Source organism: Cyprinodon variegatus, unplaced genomic scaffold, assembly GCF_000732505.1.
Source record: "Cyprinodon variegatus isolate N-32 unplaced genomic scaffold, C_variegatus-1.0 Scaffold204, whole genome shotgun sequence".
NCBI classification, from domain to species: Eukaryota; Metazoa; Chordata; class Actinopteri; order Cyprinodontiformes; family Cyprinodontidae; genus Cyprinodon; species Cyprinodon variegatus.
In genome coordinates this window covers 201,186-214,070 of record NW_015150657.1, presented here as the reverse complement: position 1 = coordinate 214,070, position 12,885 = coordinate 201,186, and the positions used below count along the sequence as shown (strand labels likewise).

The 12,885-nt window shown below is 34.3% G+C and overlaps 1 protein-coding gene across 1 annotated transcript in view; it reads right to left on the bottom strand.

Annotated features, from left to right (window-relative positions):
* cps1 (carbamoyl-phosphate synthase 1) overlaps window positions 1-12,885 on the bottom strand; it is an 80,551-nt gene that overhangs the window by 43,267 nt on the left and 24,399 nt on the right. The window contains exons 22-25 of the mRNA XM_015379943.1: window positions 5,407-5,548; window positions 3,168-3,233; window positions 3,013-3,076; window positions 2,400-2,581 (exon numbers count right to left, since the gene is read on the bottom strand). Coding sequence (XP_015235429.1) covers window positions 2,400-2,581; window positions 3,013-3,076; window positions 3,168-3,233; window positions 5,407-5,548 — 454 coding nt within the window. The remainder of the gene's footprint in view (window positions 1-2,399; window positions 2,582-3,012; window positions 3,077-3,167; window positions 3,234-5,406; window positions 5,549-12,885) is intronic.

Sequence of the window (12,885 nt, the reverse complement as noted above, 5' to 3'; positions counted from 1 at the left end):
TATCGCAATCGGGGCCAAAAAATGGCATCGGCTCAACATTAATACAATGTAGAGGAGCCTTTCACACAAATCGGTGACCCCAATCCTAGGTTTTTAAATACCTAGGCTTTAGGTGGTACTTTAAAGGGCTATTTCTCAACCATTTCTGGGCCAGGGCCTTACCTAACCATCCACTTAAAAAAGTGTAGGCTAATAACACTGTATATTTTTTACTATTAAAATTATTAGTATTTTGATAGTCATTTTTAGTCTTCTAATGATTTGCACATCACCAGATGACAGATCTGTAAAATTCTACAGGAACAAAAAAGTCTCATGCATTCAAATTAAGTTTATAGGTATCAACAAAAGGCAATCAACATTTAACTTGAATTGGATAGGACTTTAGAAAAAACTCAGAATGGTTAAAAATGTCAAATAAAACTTTCATTCCTTTTGAGACAGCGTGAAAAGTCAGGTGAGTACAAAACAGAGAGGAAAACACGAAACTGGACAAGAAGAGAGGGAAAAAACATAGAACAAATAATGTATGTCTATTCTATTAAAATGTCTGTATCCGTATAATGGGTCTGTTTTATGTGTTGTCTTCTCAATCCAGAGAGCCCCATGCCTGTGTTTGCCTAGGGCCCCAAATTTCCTAAATCCCCTCCTGGCTACAAGAGTCTGATAATGCCATGCCTGTTTTAAAGTTGCCTTTAGTTTTACAAGTAGTAGTGTTGTTTATCTTTGGTGTAATCTTTTCTTTAAGCAAGCACAAACCAAAGGAGCTGCAGCACCCTCTTTTTGTTAATAGTGCTGCAAGCACACCCTTGTATCCTCCAAGTGCCCCTCAGAGGGCGGTACTGCCCCTGTTGAGAAACACTTCCATGAAAGCAATCTGCAGTTAGACTAAAGTCAATGTTGACAAATGTGTTCTTATCTGTGTGACTGAGCTTAAGCTTTTATGCAGCAACTAAAAACTTTAACTTTAGGGAAAAGTGGTTCTACATGGCACAATACCATGCAGAATTTGAAACCATGTTTTCATTTTCTTTCCCTTATTATTTGGGTAATCCTTCTGCATTTTTCCTATATAATAATTTATTCATAATGTCTAATTAAGCTCTTTTAGACCTCAGCTAATATTGCATTCACATACCTATGTTAAAGTTTAAAGTTGTAATATGATATAACACAAATAGATCAACTCATAATATATTTGCAATGCATGTTATTTTGCTCCTGAAAATGTTTACACCATCTAACGAAATGTCAGATCTGATAAATATCATAAATCCGAGTATGGCTTGGTGAATCCAATTAGAGACAGGTAAGTAGCAATTCCTGCCGATGTTATGTGTCACTTGGAAATAAATGTGAGCAAATGTTATGCCCTCTGAAGTCATGGAAACAACTTCCTGCAAAAGAGAGAAAAAATGAGAATGTGCTTTTTAATAACTGCATGCAGGGCCTTTTCCTGTCTAGGTGATCCAAAGGGGATGCTGTTTCCATGGTAATGCTAGGTTGTGTCTGTTCATTATTCATGGACCTGCTCTCCTGCTCCTGTCCAGGGGTTATCACCATGCTCTAATGCTATATTTATTACTAATACCCCCCCCCCAAACACACAGACACACATGCACAACCCACCTATAGAACTGCAAAGAATGAAAATATAGCTGCAAAGGAGGAATTGATGGTAAGGCCAAATCCCCAGACAAACAAACACTTAATCACACTGTGTTCCCATCACAACTTTAACTGGATTACAATTGCTCTGCAGGGGAAGATCAGCGGTCATCAGTATGCCAATGCACGTAAATACATAGCAATCTAAACACAGAAAATGTCAAGATAACAACACCTTTGATTATTACTTGACATGATAAACATCAAGTTTAGTACAATGACATCACACAGAATATAAACAAACATTAAGATAGTGAGTATACATATATAAAATTGTTGGTAGACGTTGTTTAATGAGTCACACATTTCTTGAAACATGAAACAGGCCTGAACAAAACTGAAGATACTCTTAACTTAATATTTTTTTGCATTGCTCCTCCCAGCAGGTATTTTGACCCACTCTTCAAGAGCAAACTGCTCTTGTTGTCTTAAGTCACCTACAGTAAGGATCCTTCTCTCCCGATATTTATTTAACTATTGTTGCTAATACTTTCATTAAATGAGGGTTACCAACGTATATATATATATATATATATACATATATAATTTTTATATGCGGTATTGTGCAAAGAACCTCTTTGATAATTACAATTATAATTACAGTATCCTAGTTTTCAAATGAAAGTTCAACAACAGTGCACTTTAATCAGTTTTAACAAAATTCCTAAAAGCACAAAAATCCGACATTTTCAAATATCTTTAAACAGGAATCAACAGAATAATGCCCTAACCTCTTGTTGGGTTATATCAAGTATGCGTTCCAGTGTCAGCTCTTCAAAGTAAAGACGGTCACACTCGTCAAAGTCGGTGCTGACTGTTTCAGGGTTGTGGTTGACCACCACTGTCTTCTTGCCAATTTGTCTCAAGGCTCTGATGCAGGACACTGCACACCAGTCGAACTCAACGCTGCTACCTAGTAGATTGTAAAAATGAATATGTAGTCATGGTCATACAGCATGAATCTCTACACAGTGATAAATTAGCTGCTGTACTTTGATCTCTACTTTCTATTACGGGGAGTTCAATTTTAAGTTAAAACTACTGATCTGGAAAAATTTATTTTGAATAATGATCATAATAAAAATAATCCTTTATTAACTCGAAATTTTAGACAAATTTTCCAAATGCAAACAGTTTTTTTTTTACATGTTTGTCAATTGTACTATATACTGTATATCAGCAACAGTAACCAACTAATAAAAACTACTTCCATGATATAGCAGCATATATCAACTGCAGATTCTAAAAATATGAAAATAATACAAATGAAAAAGTGCCTATAGTTTTCTGCTTTAATCCTATTTAACCTAGGAGTGAGACTTTAAAGATTAGTTAGATACCTACCAATGTGGTAAGGTCCACAGCCAAGAACCATAATCCCCTGATCTTTGAACTCCAGATCATGCTCCTAGTGAGGTGAAACAAATTATGATTATTTGTTATTACATAATGAAAAACAGATCACTTGGATACGGAAATAAACTAACTATAGGGCATACCTGACCGTGGTACGTGCAGTACAAATAGTTGGTCATTGCTGGGTACTCAGCTGCTAATGTGTCAATCTATAATAAAGAGAAATAAGTCAAATTCATGACATTGCTAAAAAAAAGCAAACAGAAAAAAACTTTCCTCTATAATAATTTTAAGAAAGAAGTTACATTGAAATCATAACTTACTTTTGAATGAGGACAGTTTACATGGTTAGAATGTTGTTAAAAGCCTTCTAACTAGAAACAGCGAAGAGAGAATGCAGAGAGGTTGAAAAAAAAAAAGGAGAAAATTTGGGCCCCAAAAAGACTAAATGATAAGAAGACTTTAGTTTAAAATGGCCTGCAATTTAAAAGCATGGTAAATTGACTCATATCTGAAACATATTGTCAAAAATAGGGCAGGCAAATAATCTACAAGACAAAAAAATAAAGACATATACAGTATAAAACAGAGCGTATTTTTTATACTGTGATTCTTCTTACTTTTATATTAACTATCTTATTGGCCTTATAGAAAAGAAAGGAAAAAGGAAACATCCTTTTAGGTACAGTACTACAGTGGGGAAACTGATTCTCTGCAATTAACCCATCCCTTAGGGGCCGATGTGCTGCCACATTGAGTAGCCCACAGGAAGCAATCTGGAATTAAAAGTGTTGCTTAAGGACTTGAAGTGAAAGTCAGAGCTTTGAAACAGCAATCCTGCAGCATCGATAGGAAGCAAAGGCCCTGCTCTTTAACCACTACAGTAGGTCAATAGGAGATTCAAGTACTGTAATGTTCAAGAATCACAGTTACACAACTAATCAAAGACTAAATGATCAGCTTTTTAAGTCTCTTTTGGCCAGTTTTAAAGAAAATTGTAAAAAGCAATTTAGTGCAGACATTTCTTAAATGTGTAACCAAAAAAAACAGGATCGACTGAAAGTGGAGAAATGAACGGATAAATGAATGGAAGGAAAACATCTGAATTATACATTTTTTAAAATAAGTTTTATTTCACCAATTTATCAAAACATTGAAACTACTAAAATCAAACCTCATACTAGTCCAGAATTACAGACTGAGATAAAACCCAATAAATAGAATATTGTTATATACATACTTGCATAACCCTATATGCAAGTATGTTGGTTCATTAACTGCAATGCATTATTAATTTGGGGTTGTATAAGTTGTGAATACAGCCTCAAACATCTGTGTAAAAACAAAACATACAACAGTGCCTAAGAAGGTGAAAGTTATAAACTTTGATTTGATTATATTTGATTGGTTGTCTTTTCCAACCAATCTATTCCTAGACTCTATCCAAACTCTATCCAAGTGACGGCAACTGTCCTACAAACTCCCTCATCTTGACTGAATACTGAGGCTGTTTAATTAAAGTGTACCTTTGTTGTCTGCTGCAGGTGGTCAACGGGATGTCACTGAGGGAACATCAGTTTTATGCCAGCCACATTTCTGGCAATGGTAAGCTACAATGTAGCTTTAGAAACTAATTATTTTGGATACAAACTAGAAAGATTTGTGTGAGCAGCTGAAGCCAAATATGTCTGAACTTTAAGAACATAAATTAGCCTTTGTACCAAATACCTTTGTACTAGCATCCATCCTCCAGACAACATTTTAACTTGTTTATGTAATTTATACATATGTTTTTATATTAAAAATATTCATCTTAGCTATCCTAACTACTGAAAACAATATCTGATTCATGTAACCTTACATGCAAAACAACTATTCGTTTGCCGTCCTAAGAATCAACAAGGAAACTGGAAATAGTTCATTTAAATATGAAGCACCTTTTTACTGTTAATGCATTTAATAAGGCCCTTGTGCAAAAACTTCAAAATATTTGTAATTATTTTCAACTCTTTTTTTGTGTGTGTGTGTATGATTACCGTTATATTGTGATTATCCTCTCATTTTAAATTAAATAAATAGGTTAAATAAATATTTTAATCAGATGTTGGTCAAACAATTATCATAAGTGTATAAACATAAGCATACAACACATAGTACCTTTATTTTCAATGAAAGCTCTGTATAGTGAGTCAGTTTTACAAAGTGGAGGGACTACAAATGATAATAATGACAAGCTCAATACTTTCATGATTATTCAGCTTCATAAAAGTCATAAAATATATTTTCATTTGAATATAAATTATTTCCCATAATAAAAATATGGGAAATTGTGCATTTATCAGTTATTCTTAACTCTGCAAGGAGAAGTCTAGGGACACTCACCTGTTTTACCCAGGGTTTGATGCCATTACTGATCCTCAGCTCTCTAGCAGCTACCGCACTGCAGCCCAGGATCTGACCAATCTGCTGGTCTGAAAAGCCATTCTGCTTCGCTTCCAACAAAAGCTCTTGGGGTACAGTGGCACTGTGCAAAAAGACAAAAAAAGATGAATAACTCCTTAAAGTTAATAGTAGTTTCAGACACCAGAAAGGTCTTGACAGTTAAAAGTTGTATCATTATTTCTAAAGCCATTTGCTGGGCTTTTTCTAAAAATTTCTTCTTTGTTTGCTTGCTTGCCAAAACAAAAAGGTGCAACATTTAAAGCAGCAGCAAAGGTCTTAATTTGTCTTAGTATTCCGTAATTCAAGTATACGCATGACTGATGGTAATGTAAGTGAGAAGAAAATATTATTCGGAAAAAAAAGGCAGTGGAGTTCAACGGAAATATGTTATTTTTCTATTATTTTGTATACATGCCTGAGCTTTTTTTTAAATCTATTGAACTTTAAAAGTTTATACAGTGAGAAAGTCTTTGACTCAGTGGTGCTGACGGCAGAGAATAGGTTCTGTTGGGCAATCAATGCCAAATTGACAAACACTGCATAATATTGAAAGAAAACTAACCGAGGGAAAGCAAAATATTTAAAAACTCACATTAGCAAAAGAATTTTGGTTGTAAAAATAGAAATAGTAGCAGAAAACAGATAAATACACAAGCTTAGATATGAAATGGATCAGGGTGCAAATTTCCTGTCAGATATCTTGGCTCCTGTCATGCGGCTATCTCGTGATACAACCATAAATATCATCCCTCCAAAAATATTTAGAACCATTGCACATTTTCTTTTTTTTATGTTGGCCACAATACTGTTAAGGTAATGAGAACAAAAGGCAGTTCTATAATGTATGGCTTCAGAGGGGATTAATACTTTTGTATGCCACACTATCAGATTTGTATTTGCAAAATAAAAAAAATAAATAAATAAAACACACATAATAATGTTCTTTCAGTCATCAACTAGGGACTCATAAGTTGTTGTTTTTTTCCCCCCAATAAAATCAATTGAAGTTTGTTCTTGTAAAAGGCAGCCCATGCTGTACAACTACATTTGTATGTCATTGTACCATTAATCTAATGTCCATTTACTATCCCTGAAAAATTCAGACATGCTCATTCATGATTTCTTAGATTTACTGTCATCTATTGCTTCTAAAATGGTAGAAAAGCTTAATGCTTTCCATTATTTTTTATTTATATGGTTGCTTAAGAGACAAATTGGGTAATTATCAATTTATTCTAACCTGAATGAAAACCAAAGAAAGGCTACATGAAGGAAAAAAAAAACTACAACAACCATGTTTCCATCTAGTGGTTTAGAATAACATGTGGCACAAGTGGGAAATATAGCTCTAACTATAAGCATCACTATAAATGTTTCAAAAGTTACCTTTTTCTAGAAATTTTGGTTGATTTTTTAAATTTCTTTTAAGAATTCTTTAGACAACAGGTAATACTAACCCTGCTTTAAGAATAAAATCTTTATAGAGGATTGAGTCCAGGATCGGCCATTTTTGCTCAATATAGTAACACCTCGCCCATAAAATCTTACACCAGTGACGTCACGTGCGGTAGGCCGAGCACCATTCTTGCCAATTAACAAGCAAAATCAATGGGAGCTACTAGACACATCTGCCATCAACAACAATTATTTAAAATTTCGAGAGGACCTATAATTAAACTGACAATGCCCATGTGCATGTTGTAATACATCGGGTAAAAGTGAAAAAAAAAAAAGGTGCTATTTCACCTTTAAGATTCATGATTAACGATGGGGTCGTTCTTGAATTGCCAAGAATTTGCCATCAAACTTCTGGCCAGAGAAAAAACATGTAATATGTAGCCAATTATAAAGAGGAATGTTTTAAAGATGACTTGATAACAGCACAGATACAGCACTGGGACTTGCTCAACAGCCGATGCCGCAATTTAACCTCACAAATCAGTAGGTGGCAGTAGAGTTCTTTGAGAAACATGGAGGTCTCCAGTAAAGCACATTTAAATGAATCATTTATTCAACAGTAAGTAATAATTTTGAACTTTAACTTTGTTTAACACTAGCTGACTATGAATCCATTCATCTATTTTCTTACACGCTTATCCCAAGTGGGGTCGCAACGGGTGCTGGTGCCTATCTCCAGCTATCTATGGGTGAGAGGCGGGATACACTCTGGACAGGCCAGTCAATCGCATAGCAACACAGAGACAAACAAGACAAATAACCATTCACACTCACGCCTAAAGAATCCAATTAACCTAACAGTCATGTGGGAGGAAGCCGGAGTACCCGGAGAGAACCCACACATGCTCAGGGAGAAAATGCAAACTCCATGGAGGCAGCTGTGCTACCCACTGCGCCACTGAGCAGCCCTGAATCCATCCAAGTTTTGGGTAAATGGTTGGAAAAAAATCATTGCATGGTGAGTCAAAAATGTCTTCAGTTGAATCAAAATGAATCTAGTCATAGTTTTTTTTTTTTAGAACAAAACCAGAGCATTTGAAAGTTAGCACACTGCTTCAGTTTATATAGTGAAAAACAGACAATCAGGCTCGAAATCTGGGCGTAGTGATGGACTTCGGCATGAACCTTCAAAGACAGCAACAAAGCCGGCCTTCTTTCACCTATGAAACATCTCTGGAATTAAAGGACTAATGGGTCAGTAGGACCTTGAAAAACTAAGTGAGTTAATGAGTTAATCTTTAGTAGATTTGATTACTGTAATGTTGTCTTCACAGGTCTGCCTGAAAAGCTGATTAGACTAAACAGTAAAAGCTCTGACTCCTTCAGCTGCCTTTAATTGAACTTCAAACCACATTTATTTAGAGTGGCCTTTGACTGTGCTATCTAACTATGATTAGTTAAGTTTTTTGTGGGAGTTTTGTTCAATCCCTTGGTCTTTTAATCTTTCCTACATTTTTATCAATAATTTAATCCTTTGTATGATCATCGTAGTTAGATGTATTACATTTTAACTGTAATTTTAATCATACTTTAATGATCTTACAAAAAGAAACAAAACAACAACATAAATTGCACAAATCAAACAGTTGGGTGACCGTAAGAAAATAAATAAATAAATAAATAAATAAATAAACATCTATGAATAACAACAGATTACAATTAACTTTGATGAAATGCCAGAAGTTGAACGGGAAGCAGTTCAAACCCACTTGCATTAAGCTTGTGGACCCCTAAGTTAATCCTTCTATTTAGTCATATTAACATGGGATAATTAGCAAATAATTAATCATTAGCTCATTATTAATAACCAATTCATCATCAGAAAGTTAATAAGTGGGGTTTCCTATATAAATCACTCAGTTTAGGCATCTCACTCAATGCCCGACCACCTCCACCAACCAAAATACAAAAACAGAAGTAAAAAAGAGGCAATATTTCATGTTCCTGTTGAGTTGACATAATTTAGCCATTTTGAGCAAAATCTTTGGGCCTTCTTATATTGAGTCTTAAGAAGAACAAAAGTAATTAATCTACACATATTTCATTCACAATGGCCGACCAATTAAGAAGTAAAATTAAGTCAAACAGACATCCCTTTGGATGCCCAATTGACATAATTTCCTTAACAGTGAAATGTGTCATATTAATAAACTCAAGAATCTTGTGTCTATTATAAATACAAAAAAACACAACTAAATAATACCTACAGCAATGTAAAGGAACATTTTCTTCCAACCGATAAGTAACATTTTGGACTAATTTGGACAAAAGACAAAAAAATGACAACTTAAAGGGGTGAATTAATTTGGATTGTTTCTTTAAACAGCTACAATTCCAAAGGTCAAAACGGCTGCCAAGGTTTGGAATAGTAAACTTTAGATAGAAAGTGTAGAGTAAGGAGTGGAGTAATCACAAAAGATATTTCTTTTAGAACAAAATTATAAGTTTTTGAGGATAAATTGCAATTTAAACTGCCTTTACAAATACAAGATAGAGATAGACTAATTATAATGATTAATTCATTTTAAGGAATTCTCTTTTCATAGATACTTTCAAAAAATGTTGTTATTCAATTGAATAGGCAAAGGCAAAATTACTTTCTGTTTTACACTGGCATAATAAAATAACTCAATCTGACAAGTTAATATTGTCTATCCTTCGGAAACAAATCTTAATTCCATATTTACCAAATTGCACTAGAAACGCTTAAACTAGAGGTACAGACCAAAGGCAGCGATTCAACTGTTGAAGCACAAGCTGCTCTGCCTCCTACTTATGTGAATTATTTATCATTTCATAGTATATATAAAAAGTCAAATGCATTTTAAAATCTTAGTCCACATGTCTGGGCTGAATAAGAATCCCTCGAAGCAACAAAAGTAGAGCGCAAAAGAATAAAAGCATAACAGTGTCATTTTGTGTTAAAGAGATGCACTGCCTTAAGTTAAATATTAAGCACTTAAAAAGGAGAAGCGAGGGGGTCATTCACACCTTTTACATGTAAATACGCAGAAATAAAAGAAAAAAATAAATAAAACATTCAGTTAACATTTACCAGAATGTGCAAATTATTCTGATAAACAAAAATGGAATAAATGGTAATTTAAAGAAAACAAAGGACTGACAACTTCCTTTTAAAATCGTACAGCTTTCAACTCCAAAGCATTTGTCATCTCTGTATATAATGCTGCATTTAACCAGCATGAAAAATGTCTATATTTTGCTGAGAAGCCAAAATACAACTTAACAAATAGTTCAACAGAGGTTTAGATTGTTAAAAAAATCAATATTTTGTGTTGCTTATCTCAGAAAGTAAACCCTGCAGAGCACAGATTGTCAAAGGAAAAGGAAAAAAAAATTGGTAGGGAGAGAAGAAACAGGGATAGCTCCAGCTTTATGAGATTTATCCAGCAAAATCCAAGAAAATTTAGGGGAGTTTTAGAGGGAATCGGCACGCCCAGAGCCACTACACACAAAGAAATGGGGGCCAAAAGTGTTGCATCCCTCATGTTTAGTCTGCTCAGAACCAAAGACGAGAACTGGACTGGTGCTCCGTGATCCTAAGCCTTGTTTTCAGATAAAAAAGAAAGTCTGCATCTAATTTAGAATAAAGGTCTAAAAGACAGGAGGAAGAGTTCAGTGACATGTGATCCATGTTACTTGAAGTCCGGCTTGAAGTTTCAAGTGCCAGTGTTGATTTGAGGTAACACATTATCTACTGATGATGAAGTAAACTTCCCAGAAATTCCAGATCACCTCTCATGTCCTTCCACTGACAATCTTTATTATATTTCTGAGCAGGACTTGGCACCTGCTTACACTGTCAAACAGATCAAAACCTGATTCAATGGTTACGGTGTTACTGTGTTTGATAGCGCAGTAAACTGCTCTGACTTGAGCCAGATAAATTCTCCAAGAGGTGTCAAAACACCTTGGGATTCCTAAACAGTTCAGCAGTGCCACAGGCTGATTGTCTCCATGCATTGCTTAATTAATGTAGCAAAAACAGGCCTAACCATATTTTTGTAATCTACATATAAATTAACATACTTTCAGAGGTTTGACATTGCCATTTAAAATAATTATTTTTTTTATTTATGTTATATAATACTCTAACTTTCAGAAACACTGAATTTTTTTTGGTTCTTACTATTCATGCAAATTACTAGAAATAAGGACTGATATAAAGGACTTTATAAAGGAGTTTGAGTTTAGCAAATCTATATAACAAAAAGTTTCCCTTTCTGAAATACATGATAAAACATTTTTTATCCTGGTATACTGAGGTGAGAAGAAGAGAGAAAAAAAGGAAGAGAAAATTCAGACTCCAAACAAATGAGGAGGTTATTATTTAGTTTTTTTTTTTTTTTTTATGTTTGCTCTTCTGCACTTCAAAGATTCCATTCATCTGTTTGCTGTGACAGTATCTATTTAACTTTGAACAGATTTAAAGTAAAAAATATTACATCTTTGACTTGAAAAACGCACAAACCTAAATAAGCTGTGAACAACTTCTCACCAAAGTAGGAGCTGTGCTCGACTTACCCTTTGCTCACGGCAGATTACAACCATTCTAATGCTCATCATGCAGCGCAAACGAAAAGATTTCAGAGTCCAGCAGGGCTTTTCTTGAGTTTAAAAGCAAAATGCCTTTATAACATCATCAGCCTAATGCATGCATAATAGGTGGGTTGACTTGACATTAGGCTAGTAAAGTAAGTCTAGTATTGAAATCCTTGTTGATCTAAAGATGTGTTTGTTTTTAAGCTACACTTTATAAAGGTACCTATCTGATACCAGGCTACATCCCAACCCCACAGGTTTGGTAACCTTTAATTTTATGTTATACTCCATTTTTCAGAAGAAAAAAAATGCCTAATGGAAACATTTTTAATTTTTGTTTTTCTTTCAAGTTAAAAATCTGTGCTATTCAGAGCTTTAACTTCTACAGTTTACAGTACTTCATAATTCAATGGCATGTGTTCAAAGGAAATCTGTTTTAGAACAAAAGAAAATCCTTCGATTTTCTTATGTTTTGCTCGCCTCTGAAGGTAAAATCCAGGCAACAAATCATTACACAAGTCAATATATTTTAAACAAGCCAAAATGATCCAGCAATGGTTTTTAATCAATAGTATAAATAATTGCTGCATATCTCTGCAACACTTACTTCAAAGGGAAAACATGTCTCTAAAAATGTTTTTTTTTTCATTGTGCATATATAAATATTATGCAAAGCAAACTGCAATGAAAAATGTATGTACTGACTGCTGGGTAGTAGGGCTCAAACCCAACTGCACTCAGATACTCCAGCAGTCTGACAGCAGCCAGACGTTCTGTGTTAACCCAAAAGTCCCTAACACCAGTGGGAGTAGCAGAGCCAGTGGAGACTACAAGCATCCTTTGTGTGTCAGGGAGTTTCTGTGAGTGCCCACCAGATTGCCAGCCATTAAATATTAACCAGCAAAAGAAAGCAAGGGGTCACCCATGGTTGATCCATAATAATTCACCACTTCTTTGATTCAAGTCATTCAGGAGATAGCCGGAGGGCAAGAGAGCAAAACAGAGAGAAAGAAAGGAGAGTGAATGTGAAACCTTTGATGAAGGGAAACTGAAAATTTATGAGAAACAATATTTGTTACCTTAGTTTAAACTTGTTTACCCATTTGTAATTCCTACAGGCCCTTTTTTGAAGCAGTTAAAAATGATGGGAGATTCAAATAGAATTTAAAATCTATTCAAAAATATTTGTTTATCAATCAATATTAAAACTAAACTAAAATTTCTTAATTAAACTAAAAAGATCACCCTAAAACCTCCTTATTTTTTTTTAAACATTTACAAGCTTCCAGAATTGTTTGGTCTATAATACTGTTTGTTTTAATGCTTTTTTCTTTTACAGTTTCTGGCTTTCAGAATACCCTTTTAACACCATTTATTATATCTTACCTAAATATATAT